The sequence below is a fragment of the Cyphomyrmex costatus genome, unplaced genomic scaffold (genome assembly GCF_001594065.2).
Source record: "Cyphomyrmex costatus isolate MS0001 unplaced genomic scaffold, Ccosl1.0 scaffold58, whole genome shotgun sequence".
Lineage (NCBI taxonomy): Eukaryota > Metazoa > Arthropoda > Insecta > Hymenoptera > Formicidae > Cyphomyrmex > Cyphomyrmex costatus.
In genome coordinates this window covers 1-21,424 of record NW_017279979.1, presented here as the reverse complement: position 1 = coordinate 21,424, position 21,424 = coordinate 1, and the positions used below count along the sequence as shown (strand labels likewise).

At 30.2% G+C, this 21,424-nt stretch overlaps 4 protein-coding genes across 5 annotated transcripts; 2 read left to right on the top strand and 2 right to left on the bottom strand.

The window, feature by feature from the left end:
- Window positions 1-514: 514 nt before the first annotated feature.
- On the bottom strand, window positions 515-4,666 carry AstA-R1 (allatostatin A receptor 1). Its single transcript, XM_018546713.1, has 4 exons — window positions 4,239-4,666; window positions 1,192-1,321; window positions 845-1,105; window positions 515-763 (listed from the first exon to the last, which is right to left on the bottom strand). The coding sequence occupies exons 1-4, from the start codon at window positions 4,664-4,666 to the stop codon at window positions 515-517; spliced, it is 1,068 nt and encodes a 355-aa protein (XP_018402215.1).
- A 6,443-nt stretch (window positions 4,667-11,109) lies between these two features.
- On the top strand, window positions 11,110-14,073 carry LOC108779324 (trypsin-1). The gene is made up of 6 exons (XM_018546716.1): window positions 11,110-11,159; window positions 11,217-11,305; window positions 11,621-11,709; window positions 11,779-12,031; window positions 13,082-13,246; window positions 13,918-14,073. Exons 1-6 carry the CDS (start codon window positions 11,117-11,119, stop codon window positions 14,071-14,073), a joined length of 795 nt encoding a protein of 264 aa, XP_018402218.1. The 5' UTR covers window positions 11,110-11,116.
- A 3,193-nt stretch (window positions 14,074-17,266) lies between these two features.
- Window positions 17,267-19,943, top strand: TH1 (negative elongation factor complex member TH1). Its single transcript, XM_018546709.1, has 7 exons — window positions 17,267-17,454; window positions 17,753-18,728; window positions 18,818-19,070; window positions 19,144-19,354; window positions 19,442-19,582; window positions 19,655-19,784; window positions 19,858-19,943. The coding sequence occupies exons 2-7, from the start codon at window positions 17,753-17,755 to the stop codon at window positions 19,890-19,892; spliced, it is 1,746 nt and encodes a 581-aa protein (XP_018402211.1). The 5' UTR covers window positions 17,267-17,454; the 3' UTR covers window positions 19,893-19,943.
- LOC108779320 (putative ATP synthase subunit epsilon, mitochondrial) lies at window positions 19,937-21,388 on the bottom strand. Of its 2 annotated transcripts, XM_018546710.1 has the most exons (4): window positions 21,213-21,388; window positions 20,849-20,979; window positions 20,600-20,625; window positions 19,937-20,045 (listed from the first exon to the last, which is right to left on the bottom strand). In XM_018546710.1, the coding sequence occupies exons 1-3, from the start codon at window positions 21,239-21,241 to the stop codon at window positions 20,612-20,614; spliced, it is 174 nt and encodes a 57-aa protein (XP_018402212.1). In that variant the 5' UTR covers window positions 21,242-21,388; the 3' UTR covers window positions 19,937-20,045; window positions 20,600-20,611. The 2 variants fall into 2 exon arrangements, with proteins under 2 accessions (XP_018402212.1, XP_018402213.1); XM_018546711.1 differs by lacking the exon at window positions 20,600-20,625.
- Between the last annotated feature and the right edge of the window lie 36 nt (window positions 21,389-21,424).

The following is a 21,424-nucleotide window of genomic DNA, read 5'->3' as shown; positions in this document are numbered from 1 at the left end:
TCTATTTAAAAAATTTTAGATAACCTTGTCCCAACCCCTAAGGATACCTCCTCAAGATCAATCAAGATAATCACTTTCTTTCCCTCTTGAAACCAATTGAAAGCTGTTATCTGAACTATTTTTTTAATTTGCAGATTTTGAGAAAATTTATCGAATAAATTAAAAGAAATGTTCTTTAAATAAAGCTTGTTAAGATAGGTAATAAAAAAAAAGCGTTTTTAAAATTCTCCTTTAAATAGTAGAATAATATTACACTTCAAACGATAAAGCTTATAAGGTAAAAAAAATATACATTGCAATATTTGTGACAGTCGTAGTTTACGACTGTCACAACATCATGCAATTGGTATCCAAAAGGAACAGATTGATATATTCTATATGAAAGTTCACATTATCATAGAAGCTTGCAGCAACATTTTTAATATTACTGCATTATTGCTGGAATATTACAATATTGCTGCAATATTGTTGAAATGATTTGCACTGTATAATCGTTAAGGTTGGTAATTCTCACCTAAAGAATATCACCAGCACTACCAGTTCTCGTGGTCCTCGTTGCTGGTCCCATCTGATTGTCTAGGTTTGCCGTTGGCCTGCAATAGATGATCTTTCGGAAGGCTTTTCGGAAGTGATCGCTCAAGAAGGCATAGAGGAAGGGATTAATACAGCTGTTGGTGTAGGCCAGGATATGACTGACTATCTGCACCATTATAGTCGCCGTAGTAAGCGGATACATGTTCAGAGACTTAAGCACCAGTATCATCTGCAACATGATGTTACGGATATGATATTATGGATAATAAGGTAACAAAGAAAAACGTCTCTTTCGGACAGGTCTTTTTACCTGTATAGGGCACCAGCAAAAGGCGAAGACAACGACAACGATGACAACGAGTCTGGTGACCCGTCTCCTCCCACGTCGGTTCTCGGCGCTAGTGCGCACACTGCGCCACAACCTAACTAGCATGAACATGTAGAAAACGCATATTAACACCAGGGGCATCACGTAACTTGAAAGGAAGAAGGGCACCTGGTAGGAAGTCCAGTCATACTGATCCAGGATCCGGCAGGCTGTCAAATTTTGTCCTTCGAACATGTAGTGAATCTACAAAAATACATGATGCATCATATAACAACTAAATATGTAACGTTGAGATATTGCGATCGGGGCGCATTTCACGGCACGCTTACCTTGCCGTGGATCACAAAGGCAGGGATGGACAACGTTAAAATCATTACCCACAGAATGCAAATCGCGTGTATGGCATGAGTCTCTGTCCTCCACGACATCGAAGCGATCGGATGCACGACTGCTAGATATCTGCAAGCAATTCCCTATCTTAACTAATGACTTATTTCCGATAAATTATCATCATTATAGCTTGAATCATTAACAACGGTAATTACATTTTTATTTTAGTAAAATTTTCTAAAAGATGGTAACATAAAAGGCACAAGAAAAAAATATCTTCTGTCATTCCGTAATTTTTTCAATTTATCGTAAAATTATACTGAGAGTTTGCAAGTTAATTTAAATGTGGAACTCAACCTCCGATGTTCTATTTTTAAATTACATCGAAGTTAATCCATGCTCCGAACACTAACATTTAAAAACAACTATAAAAAGTAATTCTTGCTTCTTTCTTTATATTCGCCTTAAGAGAAGAAGTTAAGAAAAGAGATCTGAAAAGCGCCTTTTACCACATTATAGTTTCGTGTTGTTCTGACTGAAAGTAGAATGTACAAAATCAATTAAAAAAGATCGATTAACTACATTCACGTAAATTTTTAATTCGATGTCGATGGGCATGATAAAACGTAATAACTTGTGTAGGAAATGGCTGTGGCCTTAATAACAAAAGACACGGTAGCGTCTCCCGTCAAGTACATTTTTGGAAGTTTTTAACACATTAAAAACATCTTTTTTATTTATTATTGTGAAAGAGACGCTACAGCTTATTCTTTACAGCAGTGCTCGAAATTAGTTACTCATTTCGAGCTGATTCCCGAACCGACGCCCACTGTCCCTCCACTACCGCTCGCCGCTCGACGGTCGAGCTGCCGATCGCGTGGCTGGCGCTATGCGTCAGGAGCATCTTTCAGTGAAAAATATGCTGGTAGCATACTTTTAGGAAAAACTTGTAAAACACTAACATAATTTTTGTAAATAAAATCTTCTATTTACATATATATATTTTTTACAAAAATATAAATGACACGATAATTAGAATTAAGATATTTTTTTATATCACCTTATTTGAGAGGTACGTACTATTGCAGATGCGTTTTTTTTTTAAGTGGTTTCCCTCGTATGTCTATTTCACTAAAAAAATATCGAAGAAGATGATAAAATATACGGCTCGTATATTTTATCATATACTCACTCACTCACTCACACACAACACACACACACACACACACACACACACACACACACACACAAACTCGTGTATATATATATATATATATATGTAGTCATATAGAAACAAAATCTGTACTTTTTGTTTTATTCATAAAAAAATATGTTACTACAATTCGAAACTGTGTAACAATCAATTCGAGTACGATGTTAATTGTCATATTTTTGAAGTTTTGATTAAAATAACTTATTTTTGTACAGTGATGCATTCTTTTAAATAAATAAATGTAGGAATATATTATTTATAACGTATATGGTATTTTAAAATCTTATGTCTACTTCCTTCTAAAAATTATTGTTTAAAAACTGTCATAACAGGCCTTGGTCTCTTCTATTCTTTGCTCTATTTTCGTTTACTCGCCTATGTTCCACTTTCCTAAAATTAAACTTGAAAATTTGTGCGTACTTATTGTATACGTACAATGTTGTAGATGTTATAAATCGTATGGTATGTATTGTATATAATTTAAATCATACGTGTGCGTATTTTCAATATATTTGACGTAGAGAAGCGTTTACTAAATTTTATTACTCTATATCAGAGAGATGAATATTATTTTTATTTAATACAGTGTTTCCTAAAATTTGCAACTCAAAATACTATAACAAATTTTTTTTTAATTTAGTAGAAAGATTATTTGTAAATTTGTTTTTTAGACGGAAGTTTTTAAGGTAATAAAGGTTTACTTTAAATATGGCTGCTTATTACTATAGATTAGATAACCACGTGTCCATACACGTTATGTGCACTATACAAGATTTTCCGCTGGTATTGAATGTTAGAATACAGTACATGAGTCGCATATGCGGTAATTTAGTAAACGCTAGTGAGCGCACACTTCAGCACACATACTAATACAAGCAAATGACTATTGAAACATTATTTGTAATTGACTACATTTAAACTCTCATATCTTAGAAATTATATTACGTAAAATAAAAACTTACTAATAATTATTGAACTTTATTTCTAAAAATTAATGAACTTTATTTCTAAAAAAACTTTTTGTTATAATTAGAAGGCCATAAAAGAGTCTACGCGCGATTATTGATATACACAATATCAGTTTATTGAAACGACATAATCCTTAATTAAATTCCAGTTTAAGACGCAAACGTTTCAACCAAAAATTTTGATCCTCTCGAGTGTAATTGTTAATATTACAAGTTTTTAAGTAAAAAATTCACTAAACAATAAAGTTATTATTTAAGATTATGTGATCACAATACAAAAGAAATATTATAGTTATATGTCAATAAAATTATAGGCAATCTAATTACTAATTAGTCGATCTGGTCATTCGTCTTTTCATCGTAACTATAAAAATGTCAAAATGACTTCCAAAAGTCGATTGTGAACAGTGGTTAGTTGATTTGACCAATTGTAAATATCCCAATAACTCAATAACTTCTATTATGGTATATTATGTCATTATAATTATTTCACTATTAAATTTTTTTATTCTTTGAGCCGACACTTACACTTTTATTATTAATTTTTCGTTATAGTATTTTAAATTGCAAATTTTAGGCACTAGCTGAATCAGCCACTGTTCTTGCCTTCTCTCTCTCTCTTTTTCTGTTACTAGCTAGATCATCTTGTATACTCATTCTCATTAATAGTCATTATCTGCACACAAATGTACCTACAGGTGCTTCATCTAACTTTTACGCGCAGTTTAATTCTTCAAAATGAACCGTTTTATGATATTACAAATAATAGCTTATAAACTACATTAAATTTTCAATACAATAATTTTGGAAGTGTGTTAGCACTGTCAAAGCTTGGTATCGCAAAAAATAATCTTGACGTACTAACCTGTCGAGACTCATCAGTACCAGGGTGTAAACGCTAGCGTAAGCCGTGACAATAATCATATACTGAACGATCTTGCACCAGACGTTGCCAAACGGCCAGTATGGTAATACGAAGTCGGTGGCCGTGAACGGTATACAAAACATAACGAATAACAGATCAGCTATGGCGAGGTTGATGATTAGAATGTTCGTGGTCGACCTCATTCCAGGATTCGCCGCCACTACCACGACCACCAGCAAATTCCCGATCAGACCGAGAATTCCAATTATCCCGAAGAATAATGGTACTATCACCACTAGAATTCTATGCACAAATTCATATTCAAAGTCGTGGTAATAGTTTCTACAGGACTCAACATCGTCCTCGAATGAAGTAAACTGCGTACTACAGTTAAGAGCATTGCTCGCGTTTGCCACTTCCGGGTTCATACTCTAATCGAGGTCGACCTGCGATCTGCGATTAAATTAACATGTACGATCTCTTTGTAATTGCGTTACGATAAACTTGTTAGGCTGAGTTGGATGAAATAGGAACTTTGCGTAGCATATATATTGTAGAGTAAAATGGATGGAAAATAGAATTGAAAATATCCTTTCTTCCAGCAAAGTTCATTCTAGCTATCAAACGAAGCACCAGTAAATCGTTAATTGTAAACATTTACCAGCAGCAATATTTATAATTGACAATTCGCTGATGCATTGTTTTTTTCATGGTATCATTCTTCATTTTAAATCTTTCTTCAAATTTTGAGAAATTTCAAGAATTAAAAGATTTTGAAATAATAAAGTTTAGAGATGCCAGCTGTACTCATTGCATGCTAGACGTTAACATAATTATTTACTGAGCTTTGTTTTTTATTCAAATTACTGAAAAATACAAATAAAATATTAATTTCATAATATTGTAATAATTATGATACTAATTAATTAGAAAAGATCCTATATTTAATTGAAGCGGATATTAGTACTTAAATATTTCTGTGAAAATTTAATACATATCTAATTCTATAAACTGCGCGTCGAAATCTTTTCTTTTAGCCTTCAAGCGGATTTATGAGCTGAACGAGAGTAATAATATTACCTATTAAATTAACAAGCAATTTAATAATCTTTTGCTGCTAATAAGCAGTAAAAGAGATTTTTCTCTTTATGAGAATATTAACAATAATATTTTATTGAAAATCTAAATTTGCGAATAATTTTATTACAAAAAAATTTCCTTAGCAGGATTTAAACCTAGAACTCTCAACTTTCCGGAACGGACGTCATACCAATTCAACCATCGAGACTTCGGTAATATTTATAAGCAAATGTCATACTTCAAGGGGACACGTAATAAACAATTACAAATGTGAATACGAATTTAAACCTCGAATCATTAACACATTAATATTCTTATAAAGATGCTAATTAGAAAGAGAAGTATATTAAAAATTATTAAATTGCTTACCAATTCAATACATAATATTACTACTGTGGTTCTACCATATATTTCTGCCATATGTTCGAAAATGTTTCAAGATAAAAACAATTTTAGTGCACAGTTTACAGAATCAGATATACACTACTCAACAAAAAATAGGGAACACCTTCGGATACGCTAAAAATAGATCAATGTTCAGAAAATCGTAACTCGGTAAAAAAGTATCGCAGATAAAAAATTTAAAAAACATTTAAAGATTGAAATCTCTGCTTACGAAATCTATAATTGAAATTTTAATATAATTAATTCTTTACGGAGTTATACGGATACAAATAAATATCCATCAAATCTGAAAATTTTGCACAATTTTTAGCGTGTTCGAAAATATTCCCTATTTTTTGTTGAATCAATTTTCATCGATTCAAATTCCTCTATCATACTGTAAATTATAATATTAATTTCATTTATTAATTCAATTGCATATAAGAGCATATAAGAGATATTTACACTGCACAACTTAAATTGTAAACTTTACAACATTTGTTTACAGCAGCATAGAATTTACATTAAACTTGCGCACAGATATTCGTGCAAATCACGCCATTCGCACTTCATCCGTAAATATAGCGATAAGTATCTTTGAGTAAATTGTCCGCTCGAATAAATTGATTGTTACAAACACGTACAATAAATAAAATAACGCAAAAGCTTTGAATAACGTTAATATATAACAGTTTCTCAAACGAACTTCTAAATAGTCTCTAATTATATTTTAATTTTAGTTCGACATGCTGGCATATATTTAAAAAATATATATAAACAGATTTGACAAAGCTCAGTAAATTAAAAAATTAAGAAATGTGGCAATGAGCCAAGCAGGAAGTTTATGCTAGCAAATTTATTTTGTTTAAAATTAAAATTAACACAAGAGAGAGAGAGAGAGAGAGAGTGTGTGTGTGTGTGTGTGTGTGTGTGTATGTTTTGTCTTTCATCAAGCCATCTTCAATGAAAGCAAAATTGCTATGTAGTAAAAAAGATTCTGTAAACTTTGTAAAAAAATTTTGTAATTGATTATTGTCGCTTGCAAATAGAATTTACAATACAGTAACATAAAATCAAGATTTGGTAATACTGCAATTAATAATCATTGATTGCAGATAGAATATCACTAACACAATTAACGTATGATGTTAAGTATAATATGGTGTGAAATTAGTAAAAATTTTAATAATCATTCTTATCAATCAGATATAAAAAAATGTACGATATGCTGCTATAGAGTGTAATCCGGATAAGAAGGTAATTTCACGTTCTAAATTGCACTTTAAGAATAAAATTAATATAATAGTTGATCGAAACACGGAAAGCATCCGCGTACCACCGCGCTCCGCGATGAACTGCCGCTAGTTCCGGGGGTGGTTTTGTACTGAGAATCTCTGATGATCGGCGCAGCTAGAAATGGAAGGGGCGTGAACGATGAAGGGAATACGAAGTGCCATCTGCTTTACATGTCGATGTTCCAAAATAATGATTATTTACAAAGAAATATAACGAGAAATAAAAAAAAAAGATACTTATTTAAACAACTGATTTTAGCTTTTGGATATTCAGATTAAATTGAAAACGATTATCAGGAATTATTATCGCGTCTCTAAATACATATAAATTTTCCCTTTCCTTTGTTTCAAAATTTTAATTATTCATTTACTATTAGTTTAATTTAAATAGACATTTATTTTTTTCTTTACAGTGTTTATTATTTTTAATTTGTATTCATCAATTTGCTTTATTTTCATAGATATGTTAATATATATGATACATATTGTATTAGCTTATACATTTTTATGCTTTTTTGTTTTATTAAATATTATTTTAAAGTTCCCAATTATTTTGTTAATTAGATTGATTAAATTTTTTTTAATTATAATGGAATTAATAAACAACACATTGTTAACAAATACACATTGTTAATCACGAGGTATAACAAATCCAATCAATAACTTTTATAGAGACGATACCAGACAATCAGGGGTGAGCAGTATTTGAAATACATATATTTAAAATACGTATTTAAAACACTTTTGTATTTTATATTTCATATTTATATATATATACGTTTTTGAGAGATTTTGTATTTTGCATTTAAATACAATTTTTTGAGTATTTTGCCTACCCTTGTATCTATAACGATTAATAAGATATTAACGTTTAGGTATTGTAACATTAACGTATCTATATTACTTACGTTTCTTTAAATATAAAAATTCATTGAGTATGTAATATTCTACAGTCTTAAAAAAATTATTTAAATTTAATAATATCATATACCATTTTGCATAATCATATAAATTGATACATTTTAGTTCTACAGTCTATTTAGATAATGGATACCAATTAAAGATAAACAACAATTTCTGTACATTCTGCATCTAACATTTCAATTTCTTTTAAAGATTTAATTTTTCTATTTCTAATTATATTTACATCTAACCACCTTACAGTAGTATTCTTATCAGTACCATATAAAGGAATTTCCAATAAAATGTCAGCAGCTTCAAGAGCTCCCTATGATTCAACCAGGGCTGTACAAAGAGTTCACAGCATGCACCGCATCAGGGCAAGAGGCCCCGAAGTTTTATACCTCAGACATAATGTGAGAGAATAACGACAGCGATAGAAACAACGATTTCAGCCTAATAAAAACTATGTATGTATCCGATTTCTGATAAGTTGTAATCGTGTTACTTCTATCACTATTTTGCTATATTCCCTCGCATGTCCTGTGCTTTACTTAAATTATCTATTATTTCTCTCTCTATTTAAATTAGTCTCTATCTAATTTAATTTACATATACAAATGATATTCATCTATATTTTATTTACACTTTATAAAAGTAATAATTTAAATTTAATAAATCTATGTGTATAAAATTTAATGTGAAATTATACATCAGTGATGAAATTGTTTTATCTAACAAAGTGGTTTTTATATATTTAACAATAAATGTAAATGCAAATATTTAAGTAACTATAATAGGTAAGTATTTTCTTTTTTATCTACATAATAATTAAAGCGATTAATAAAAACCAAATCTATTTTTTTAATATAAATTATTATTATGCAAAGAGCATAAAAAATTGTTAAATTGTTAGTCAATTTCATTTGTGATATTACTGCGATAATTTAGTAGAGTTATGTTTAAGTCTGAAAATTTGGCGCGCGATTAAAAATCTACATACATAATATATAAATTCACGTAATTATATAGAAGCACCCGAGATCTTGATCGTTACGGCATGTTCGGTTTTTATTGATATAAATTATTATTATACTCTTTAACTTTAATTTTCAAGTTACTATTTTATTTACCGTTTTTCAGTTATAGCAAAAATATTTCAGTCAATACCGGTGTGGGGCTTGTTGGGCCAAAAAAATATCCTATAACTAACCTTATAAATTCAGCTGCTTAAATGAAATCTGTCTTTAACGATGCTTTTTATTTTATGTTAACAATTAAACATATAATTTATATTTAATTATTATTATAAAGAGCAGAAATTTTACTTTTTCCAATTTTGTTAATTAAAACATTTAAAGAAAAAGTAGGTATTAGAAGTATGTAATTATACTTAAGATTAAAACTACAATAAAAGTTTGATTAATATATATATAATCCTTTCATATTTTTAATAATATATAATATTTTATTAAACGATTATGTCTATGATTCAATTTATCCTTCGAGGATACTCAACGCATGCCTCATGGGGGCATATTGATCCACTTTACATCCTTGTAATCAACTTTTTTCATATTTACGAGATATATTAAGAATTTATAAGTACTTACAATCTTATCATTAACACGGCGGTTACTGAATACTGTACTGGAATGTGGCGACCAACTTGATCGACTTGTCCAGAATTCTTCCACGTAAAGAGACCGAGGGAGCCACCTACTATAAAAACATACATGTATGAGATATTTGAATGTAAAATGGCTGTAATTCTTCTGTAAGCCAATAAACTACATTATCTATGTATGAGATACCTCTCTAGTCCTGTAACAGGACTTCTGTTTTATTGTTATAATCGAATCATCTTCTCATTTTCTTTTTTCTCTCCCGTGAATAGGAACATACCCTAATAAGATATGATAACGAGTGCCATCTGTCGTATGAAATATGAAACAAATAACATTTCCTAGAGCAATGATGATGATGACGTATCTTGATGTCAAAATTTGATAGTTTAAACTTTGCACCGCGATATCCCCATTCGTACAGTATTTAAAATACTTAAAAACACTTTTATTATATAATTTTAATCCGAGTAGTAAATTGAGACTACTCAGAATATAATTGATTCAGCCATTTATTGAGAGAACCGATAATCTCGGGTGCTCGCAACTCTCTGATTCGCGTAAAAACAGGTCTCGCGCTTCGCGTTCACTTGATGCGAAACGCTATGCCGTGTCTCTAGATTCAATTTACTTTAAAAAAAAGAAATGAAATGAAAGATACACATATTTTATGAAAGATACACATACTTTTATCTTTCCATTCAAGAATCTTTTATATATATTTGTAATGAAATACATACAACATTTAATTTGAAAAAATTAAAGACAAAGCAGCACAAAATGAAAGAGTTTTATTAAAATAACAAAATTTATTGTGTAAAAATTTTGGTACTGTTAGACTTCAAAATAATATAATGAAATGATTATTAAATAATATCATGTAAGAAAAAATAATAAAGAGACTTAATAAAAAATTAAATATTAATAACATTAAATATAAGAAAAATAATGAAAAGATGAACTAATAATATACAGCATGTGCGTATGGGTAAGCAAATAATTCAGACAGGTGGCTTAGATTTAGTATATACATCGACTTTCTATAATTATAATCTACAAAATATAGCTACAAGCATCATTTTTTAAATCTCACCATACTCCATTTATAATTGGTGCAATGCATTAATCTCGTACTGCGCACAAAAAATTTTTAAGTAAAATTTTGTAAACGAGATATTTCTTAATCTTTCTTAAAGCTTTTAAAATGTTTATCGCATTTGTGAGAGAAGAACATTTTTTTCAATAAAAAAAGTTACTCCTTAATTCAAAATAAAGATAGCTGTTTTAATATCTTTCTACATACGGGAAATATAAAGATTGCAAACAGACTTTAAAGATATACTCTCTATAGTATCCGCTAGTAATGTTTGATTTGACTACTCACAACAAGATAAAAATAACAGTTCGACGAAGAATATACACTTATTATGACATATCTGTATTGATAACATTATATTTTTAATAACCATATGATAAACAAAATATTCCTATTTCAAATGGCTGTAAACGTTTTGTCCTTTGATAATTTTTGTTGATAACTAATACACGTTGTCTAAAGCTAGCAGTGCCGTTTTCGCCGTGCGCGCGTGTTAACATGAATTCTCATTTCCTCCTATTTATTCTTCTCTGTTTCTCGGGTAAGTATTAATATTGTAAATTTTATAAACATTATCTAAAATTATGAAATCTAACAGGATATTTGTGTTACGATCAATCTCTGAACAATGAGATACAAAGGATCATTAATGGATTAGACACCGATATTTATTTAGTTCCTTATATGGTAAGGATAAAAGATTATCTATATCAAGTTCCCAGATAACATTTATGTTACAGATTATTTTTGTCTGCATTATTAAAAGACGTCTTTTAAATATCTTATGTCTAAAACATGTCTAAAAAAAAGTCGTATAGATCTTATGCAACATGCATATGTTATCTGGGTTGTTGCTACAACGTTTATTATCTTTTTGTTTGACTAAAACTAAACTAATATGTTCTATAAAATATATAAAAAGTATTCAAAATCTGATTTGTTCAAAATTAGAGCAATTAAGATTATATGCATATATAGTAAGACATTTTTGTGTTCTTTTAGTTGTCGCTGAGATTAAATGGTATGCATGTATGCTGTGCTGCTATAATAAACGAGAAATGGGCTGTGACAGCCGGTCACTGTATCAACGTGTGAGTAAAATAACAAATTTAGAAATAATGATTTGTGAATCTTTATAAAAAAAATAATGTATATTATAGAACCAAAAATCCTGTGGAAGAGATTACCTTGTGCAGTGGATCTTCCATTCTTTATAAAAATTGTACCGTTCATAACGTAATCAACGTTTTCGTACATGAAAACTTTGACAATAATATCAATGACTATGACGTTGCCGTTATTCAAGTATCACCTCCATTCATATATAATGATTATACGAAAGCGGTTGACTTGGCATCAAACGAAAACGTTCACAGGAAATGGGGTACAGTTTGCGGTTGGGGATACTATCAGGTAATAATAAAGTATTCCAACTTGAAATAATATTAACATTTAAATAGAATAACTGCGATTTTTTTTTTTTAATTTGCTTAATATATACAGGATGTTCGGTAGGAAGAACAAAGAATGATCCTTTCGCGAGCATAGGAACCTAACGCAAGTAAACGTTTTCTTTTACCTCTTATACGTTACTATTGCTTGCCGTAAACAACTCCTCGTGTTGTTATCAACCTATGAGATAATGGGTGGTCATAAAGATCCTCAAGTAAGAAATTGGACACCATACGTTTGGTATAACTATATTTTTTAGGACCTTCTTAAAAGAATTCCAAAGTCATCTGTTTTATCGACTAACGTGTATAATTTTTGTTACGCATTTTGTATAAAGGTATATTTCTATTACACTTGAAAATACCTTGACAGAACTAAATTATACGCATTGACACATATTTGTAAAATTTATACTCAGAACGCAAAAAATTTAAAATTGCGATCTTTATCATTTCTCAGTTCAATACGGCGCGGCGTCTAGAACTGTCAAATCGCATCAACAGTTACTCGATATAAAAGTGTCATGAGCGCGATTGCACGTGACCTAATAAACGATAATGTGATTTAGGTAAGAAACCAAATTACGAAATTGAAAAGAGAATATGAGAATAGAAATAACATTATGAAATATAAAAACTAAATTAAAAAGAACATGGCTTAGTTGCGCGATTGGTATATAGAATTCGATCGCAACAACCCAATTTGATGAATGCTGACATCGATTAGAAATTGACGCCGCAAAGACGCAAGATAAATATCGGAATATCAAAAAATATTAGAATGCAGTTCTTTAACATCTTTAAACCGCCTAAAAAGAGAGGACAAATCTTGAGAAATGCTAAAGATCAAAGACCCTTCACTCAGTTCCACAGAAGTATATACTCGTATAATGCTAAATAATACATGATTTTCGATTTAGTTTAGTTCGTTATACCTGCTTACGAAAGGTGATTCAGTCATTACCGAACATCCTGTATACAAAAATATAATATAATTTTATAAAATATGTAGAAAGACCAAGGTGTTATCGAACCAAATCTGGCTGAAACTCTGCAGTGTGTAGTAGTACCGCGAATAAATAAATGGACATGCCAAAGAGATTATGCAAATAGATTCATAGTGACACCCCGAATGACGTGTTATGGATTTCAAGAAGGAGGCAGAGACGCTTGTCAAGTACGATAAATGCAATATAATGTTTTTATTATTTATTTTTATTCACACCTACTATATATATAAAAAAAACTCGAAAAGGGGCTAGCTCTTCCCTTCCAGTTTCTGATAGTTTTCAGGAACTATCGAAATTGTCTGTACACTAGCATTAATACATCTATTTTCGACTTTCCGTAGCTACATACTATCGATGAAAATTTAATTGTGATTTTTGTAATTTAGCTGTGTTTTTAAATCTGATAAAATTTCAGCGCGTAGTTAATAAATAACTATAAATATGTATGTATATATGTGTATGTACATATGTATATAAATACTCAGCTTGTTACACTTATATAAATAAGCCATACGTATCAAAGGAATGTTAAAGATAAAATTGTCAATGGGTATCAATCTCGTAACTATACTCGATAACAGAAGAAGAAGAACATCAGAAAGAAATCCTTCGAAGCACATAACAAGTAGAACCAATGACAACAACCTGATTGTATAAAAGTCGTAATATACGGCGGAAATATCTCAATTTTATTGCCAGTAGCTACGGGATAATTTCTAAATCAAAAATAGATGTACTGGCATTAGTGTACGGACATTTCGACGGTTCCACGAAAAATAATGAGATGGTCCCTCTAAAATTTTTCTCTTTATCATTCATCATTTTTCATATGATATAGGGTGATTCTGGAGGGCCAATAGTGAATACTGACAACATCCTCCTCGGTGTAACTTCATGGGGCGACGGTTGTGCTGAAGAGAATTCACCTGGTGTATATACAGATACAATATTACTTCGAAATTGGATTAGAAATAAAACCGGCATAAAAACTTAAAAATTCACGCCAACAAATACGTAACCATCGGAACTCTATTTAAAAATGATTATAATGCATAGAATTCTAGAAAGAAAAATTGTCGCTAAAACTGTTATACATATAATCAGCACGACACCTTCTTCAAGTATCGGTCTGTTTCTATATGTATAAAACATATAAAAATATGGATAATTGTTGGAATTTTGTTTTCAAAGTGCAATAAGAGTTTGATATACAAATAGAGTTTTATTAGAACTATCGGGAACTGTTGCTAAAAGTGATATTATTTGTCGTTTTCTTCTGTACTTATTTAGAGAAAAATTGTCATGCCAGATTCGCAAAGTTAGCACGCCATATATCTCCAAATTTTATTTTTTATATAAAAAAAATGCGGAACTTTCTTTTATTTTCATATAGAACTGTAGAACTATAAAAAGTGCTATTGGAACTATCTTTATTTTTTTTAAATATCGTGCCAACTACTGATCATATTATGGCTTTATGATCTGTACTGTGATTGATTGATTTGAGGCTGCTTTCTTTTTAGGAGAAATAGTTGACATAAATGTTGTTCTATTTTTGTTATTCGTTGAATGTCAAGAAGAACAGAACGACATTTGTGAATCGTATCTCTTAAAAAAAGCAGCTTAAGTCTTATGCCTTAAATCTTTTTTCTATGTGCCATGGCCTTAAAGGGATGCTGGAGTTATCTACCGACGGAACTCATTTCGTATTTCTCATGTGATTTTTTGTTTTCTTTATACAGAATAAAAATGCCTTCTCCAGTAAAAGGAAAAACTCAAATATAAATGCGGATATCCAAACAAAAAATATTTTCCCGTATTAATTTATATCTTCCCGTAACTATAATTTATAAAAGTGTCATAAACCTTCAAATTATTAATAATTTTGAAGCTTACAAGAGAAATGGCATGAGAAATACGATTTAACTGTACATAACATTCAAGCGATATATAAGATATAGCAGAACAAGAAATGTATGTAACGTTTTACTTCTTATTTAATGTACGTAATGTTTTACTTAATGTATGTAAATATTTTCTTGATGTATGTAATATTTTAATTGTAATTAAAAATCTGTTCTATTGATAATACAGACGGATCCAGCATCACCATAACTAGTCTATGTGCAACTATAGGTTTGTCGCATCGTATGTTGCAATATATGCTCCAACATGCTTCTATTATAGCTCCTATTCACTTCAATGACTGCGTCTGAGTGAGTAGGAAACCGATAGGAGCATTGTTGGAGTAACCCTATATATTTTAACATTTTTAAAAAATATGTTTATTAAATTTCAAAATTTTCTGTCAGTTATTATAATAATATATAAAAAATTTTATTTAAAAATATACGATATCTATTGAAACTTTAAACGCATATTAAAAATGAAAATCTCATGTTATGTTATATAGTATAAATAAAATTTATATTAAATTTTATTATTTATCAGAGAGTATAAAGAAAATGTTACATTCTACAAACGCAAAAATTGTAAAAATAAATTTAAATTTGGTTAAACAATCGGTCGATCTTTAATGGCTGAATATTTTAATAATTGTAACCCCTCCTTTTTTGGTAAGTTAAGAGTCTGAGCGCAGGATTGCTTAATATGTAACACATTATTAAAACTTTCAGGACAATTAACAAAATTATTTTTGACTTGCTTACAAATGATTAGATTACTTACTTTTGCTTATATAGCATATGGTAGCACGCTATCAAAAGATATAGCGATATCCATTAATTCCATTGTCATATATACCAAAGCTCGTGCGTTGCTTACGTCTACAATTTAAGTCTGTCTTGATGGTCGCGTTCAGCAGACTCAACTGTTGCGGAGAGGATCCGTGAACGCTCGCTGCTATTGGATGATCTAAAAGAATATTTCAATAGCAGTAATAAAAGCGCTCACGGATTTGCTCCGCAACATTTGAATTTGCTGAACGTGACCAATGTATTATAATAAGCTTACGACAATCCTGTGCTCAATTTCTTATTCATTCAATGTTAAACAAAAATTAATAAGACAATATCATGGGGGTACTCTCGGGTTATATTTCCAAACGCAGTCCTATATAAGTAAAAAATAAAGAGCTTAGAGCTGAAACACACGGCAGCCAAACTGTTCGCTCTATTTTTCGTTTCTACGTTTTTATATATATAATCTTATATATAGTATTATTTAAAAAAATTTTTCATATGTATTATATATGGTATTATTTATGAGATGTATAGATACGTATCTCGTAATTGTGATAATATTCTTTGGCTGCGTTCCGAATAATGCGCATGTTCTTCTTTTACATCATATTTGTTCAAATTAATTAATATAATACAATAAGTTTAAATGAAATTAAATTATTCAGAGAAGTCATTACCGTCACATCGGAGATCGGAGTACAAAGTTGGAGCCGTTGGAAGTTGGAGTATGCTTATGTTTACTACACACTGACACTATGGATACTGGACTGGAGCCTGGAGCAGTCCGAATATTGCAGCATAAGGAGTGATGGTAGGGTCCGATCTAGTGGTGGGGGTTCGATGTCGCTTTTCTTTATATTTATTAGCGTTCACCGTATTAGATTAGGGATAAACGGTATTGCAAAAACTCTAATATATTAACATTGAAGTAAATGTTGAAATACATTACGTTTAATTTAAAATTAATTCTTTTCCTTTCTATCTTTTTTTTTTTTTTACCGACGACAGTATTTATATTGGACCCAGGAGTCGATTGTATATCTTAAAATGAGGTGAAGATTACAAAAGTGAGCAAAGTTATTTAGATATTGACCAAATAACTTATTAATATTCTAATGAATTTACTCACTTTTGTAATTTTCACATCATTTCGAGATACACAATCGACCCTAAAACTCAACTTTGTTCATCTAGGGAACATTGACGTTGCTTGTGGAGGATTTTGGCTGTGACATCTGGCAACACTGCGAATTGCGCTGTATATATTACGGTTCAACTCTGCATCTGCAGTTGAGTCCGTTGGTCCGTTGTAGTCCGTTGTCCGTTGAGTCACAATTGATGGTGATTTGACGCGGTTAGCATTAATATATAGTTGAGTACAATTAATTATTCAAGCAAGCATAGTTTAATTCATATAACGTAGCATTTTACCTTATTTGAAAAAGGTTTGTAAATAATAATATTCTTCAGTTTATTGATGTACAGAGAAGTATTTCTCTTATTTGACACATTTGAAAGTAAAGAATTTGTGTAAGAATGTTTACTATTTTACGAATTATAAAACTTGTTCTTTTTAGTTTAAACTTCATAATTTATTTTTCTTATCTTTCTTATCATATTGGAGAAAAAAAAGAGGACAGAAACGTACTGGAAGTTCGACTGTAAAGAATAAGGTAATCTTTTTTAACCTGTATTTGTATGTTTTGTAACATTATCTTTAAATAGGTTATACGTATTAAGGATAACATATATTGATTATTTATAAGAAATACTGATAAATAATTATAATTTTACACATATAATTTTATTTAAATTATACATGTAAGAATACAATTGTATTATTTGAAAATTTCAAAATAATGAAAAATTCTTTGAATTTATGGTTTACATCTTGAAATTTTATAAAATTATGCAATATACATCTTGTATATGTACACTAATATATTAATAGCTAATATAATTAATGTACAGATGGAGACTGATTATGACGATGACCATGGTGGTTGGAGAGATGAAAGAAATCGAAGTACTGATGAATGTAGTGGTGAAGATACATTCGATAATCCACAAGAAGTATTGAACGAATGCTTGGACAAGTTTAAAACTGCTGATTATATTATGGAACCTGGAATTTTTGTCCAACTTAAAAGATACTTTCAAGCTGGAGGAAATCCTGAGCAAGTTATAGAATTATTGTCTAAAAATTACACAGCTTGTGCACAAATGGCGAATCTTCTTGCGGAATGGTTGATCCTTGCCGGAGTAAAAGTCACTGATGTGCAAGCAATGGTGGAAAATAATTTGAAAGATATGATCCTTAAAAATTTTGATCCTAAAAAAGCAGATAAGATTTTTACAGAAGAGGGTGAAACTCCTGCCTGGTTAACTGAAATGATACAACATCCTACTTGGCGATCCCTTATTTATAGGCTTGCAGAGGAATACCCGGATTGTTTAATGTTGAACTTTACTATCAAGCTTATATCTGATGCTGGATTCCAAGGAGAGATTACCAGTATTTCAACTGCGGCTCAGCAAATCGAGGTCTTTTCACGTGTATTGAAGACTGCAATTGCTGGATTTCTTCAGAATACAGAAAACTGGCAGTCTAGCATACAAGAGTGTGCAAAAATGGTGTGTCATGGTCAACACACTTATGTGTACAGTCAAGTTTTGTTGCAAATCCTTGCACAAGAAACCCGCGGTGGTTTCATGATGAAAAGACTTTCCCAAGAAATCACCAAATGTGCACAACAAGATCGACATGATGTCACACCGATAACAATGGCCTTGAATGGTGCAGCTAGTAGTCCTGGAGCATGTCAAGCATTAGCATCTATGTTATCAAGAAACAGCTTAAATCCTGCTGATATTACGGTCTTATTTAGAAATTATTCTACAACAGAATCACCTCCCATCGAACTGTTGCGCAATCCACAATTTTTAGGTAAATTACAACTTTACAATAATAAGAATTTCCTTAATACATCAAAGAATTAAATTTGCTATAATAAAATTGTGTTTTCTTTCTTCCAGAATTACTGGTCGATGCACTTTTCAAACCCGGTGTAAAGATAAATCCTGAACATAAATCAAAATATATATATCTACTAGCTTATGCAGCAAGTGTATGTGAAACAATCCCTAAAAAAAGCAATATCCGCAAAATTAATAAAGACGAGTTAAAAACGACTATTCAGGCAATTGAGAAAGTGCATAATATATGTAACATAAATAAAGGCTCAACAGAACTAATAGCAGAGTTGCACACTTTGTATCAATGCATAAGGTAACTATTGCTTTCAGATATTTTTTCTATGTTAGGGAAAAAACATCTTTACTAATAAATGTGTTTATTACAGATTTCCTGTTGTAAGTGTGGGTATAATACGATGGGTAGAGTGCACTGTGACTGAACCATCATACTTCAAATTATGTACAGAGCATTGCCCTGTACACCTCGCTTTACTGGATGAGGTTGTTGTTTGCCATCCTTTGTTGCATCCAAAAATACTAAGATTACTTGTGCACTTGTTTGAAAGTAAACAAGATGAATTAGAGATACTTGTACAAGTAAGCATATTTCATGTACTATTAATTAAAAGATAAACAGCTATCTCTCTCGAGATCTTATATGAATAATTTTTTTTCTATGTTTAGCTGGAAATGAAAAAGATGTTAATCGATAGAATGGTGAATTTACTAAGCAGAGGCTGCGTAGTATCTGTTGTAAGCTATATAAAGCAATGTTGGCAACGTGGAGATACAGATGTATCTTTAATCAGATATTTTGTTACCGAGGTAAATTACAATACTATTTTTTCAATAAATTATATCGATATTTTACTACAACGTAAATATTTATGATGCTAGGTCTTGGAAGCGATAGCTCCTCCATATACAGCTGAATTTATACAATTATTTTTGCCAATGGTAGAAAATGAAGAGATTACTGGCACTATGCGTGGAGATAGTGAGAACGATCTAGTTTCTGAATTTATTAGTAAGTATGATATTCGAAAATAATTAATAGTACTTTTTGTCACATAAAAAAATTAATATATCTTATTTTTTAGTTCACTGCAAGACACATTGTCCTGTTGTAAGATGACGGTATAAAAATTAATCATGGGAGAGGTTAAATCAAAGTAACAATGCAAAGAATGTTTTTTTTATTTTGTATAGAGATCCTCATATATACTTATGACTATAAATGTATATTGGATGAATTCTGCATCCATCTGTGATATTGTCTAAGCAGTTTCTGTAACAAAAATATTTGTATATACATTGTCGACATCACATACATGAATATTATAAATTTTAAAACGAAGATAAAATTTATTAATAAACATGAAGATAAAATGTTAATTGGCTTTATAAAAAATTTTAATCATTGTTACATTTATAAGGTCATATCTATTCAAACAAATTCTTGTAATATAAAGAATAAATATCAAGTACAAGAAAATTTGTTTCATGCCATTAGTATGTTATTTAAAAGTATAAAATATGTATATGTGACATGGAGAACAATTGTTAGATCTTATACACACATCTGGAAATGACAGCAAATTGATATCGAATCACTGATTAATCAATGATTTCAGTGTTAAATTAACATATAATTATTATTATTTCTCACTCTGAATAAGAGGTAACAGAAAACTGCTTGTATTATATACTATCATCAAGTGCAAAGGCACATAAATGCTTTCTAAAATAAATTGTTACACTTGCATTAAAAACTATTAATATTAAAGACACTATTAAAACAAAAAATGATTGTCTAATGATAGATTCCTAACATCCACTTACTGATCATTACGATCACATCTTTTCAGCTGTAACAAAATACATTGTATGTGTAACAAAAGTATAATAAACGAATATAAAGAATAAATAAATTCTATAAGAATACAAAGTTACAATATACAAAGTTTATAAATGTCCAAAGAAAAAAATAAAAATGACATGATATAAATGACAGAATATTTGTAACGATTACATTATCTCTTCATTAATAAAAATTCGAATGAAATGATAATATGCTGAAGGCATACGTACTGATGGCTTTCCCATCTTTCCATTGAGTAAACTTCACATTAACTTCATCACGTTTAACAGCATCTACCCTCAAGTCGGCTTTCAAGGCTTGCCTGACTAACCTAGCTGCAATTTGAGAGTAGTTGATGTAACTGTAACAAGATAAAATGAAAGAAAATCCGTATAAATATAAATTCTCTACCTTTTAAAATATTTCATTATCTACAAATAACAATTAATATTGAACAAAAATAAAATTTTACATTGATTAACGATCAAATGACAATAAGATTACATAATGCAATCCTGATGTAATATTATACAATATACTTGACGCATATCAGGAAGAAACGTAAAACACAGAGGATGATAATAATTTTCTTACTTCAATCCTGCCTGCCTCCACGCTGACATTTTTTTCTATTAATTTGAGAAGTGAAAATTTTAATGAATAACACACAATTGACACAGATAGTAGTGCCAACTGCAGCAAAAGAAATGATTCCAAGAATCCAAGTTAGAATCAGGTTATAGCAGAGAGAAACCTGACAAGCGGCCATAGAGGCCTTTTTCTTGTAATGCTTCTAACTGCCCGTA

Excerpts from the sequence above, each read along its gene's own strand:
- AstA-R1 (XM_018546713.1), bottom strand. The coding sequence starts at position 4,666 with ATGAACCCGGAAGTGGCAAACGCGAGCAATGCTCTTAACTGTAGTACG. Across the intron at positions 1,106-1,191 it reads CCTTTGTGATCCACGGCAAG|ATTCACTACATGTTCGAAGG; the intron begins GTAAGCGTGCCG and ends GTATTTTTGTAG. Across the intron at positions 764-844 it reads TTTGCTGGTGCCCTATACAG|ATGATACTGGTGCTTAAGTC; the intron begins GTAAAAAGACCT and ends ATCATGTTGCAG.
- LOC108779324 (XM_018546716.1), top strand. The coding sequence starts at position 11,117 with ATGAATTCTCATTTCCTCCTATTTATTCTTCTCTGTTTCTCGG. Across the intron at positions 11,710-11,778 it reads GCCGGTCACTGTATCAACGT|AACCAAAAATCCTGTGGAAG; the intron begins GTGAGTAAAATA and ends TGTATATTATAG. Across the intron at positions 12,032-13,081 it reads GCGGTTGGGGATACTATCAG|AAAGACCAAGGTGTTATCGA; the intron begins GTAATAATAAAG and ends TAAAATATGTAG.
- TH1 (XM_018546709.1), top strand. The coding sequence starts at position 17,753 with ATGGAGACTGATTATGACGATGACCATGGTGGTTGGAGAGATGAAAGA. Across the intron at positions 19,355-19,441 it reads AATTAGAGATACTTGTACAA|CTGGAAATGAAAAAGATGTT; the intron begins GTAAGCATATTT and ends TTCTATGTTTAG. Across the intron at positions 19,785-19,857 it reads TCTAGTTTCTGAATTTATTA|TTCACTGCAAGACACATTGT; the intron begins GTAAGTATGATA and ends CTTATTTTTTAG.
- LOC108779320 (XM_018546710.1), bottom strand. The coding sequence starts at position 21,241 with ATGTCAGCGTGGAGGCAGGCAGGATTGAA. Across the intron at positions 20,980-21,212 it reads TGGAGGCAGGCAGGATTGAA|TTACATCAACTACTCTCAAA; the intron begins GTAAGAAAATTA and ends ATCTTGTTACAG.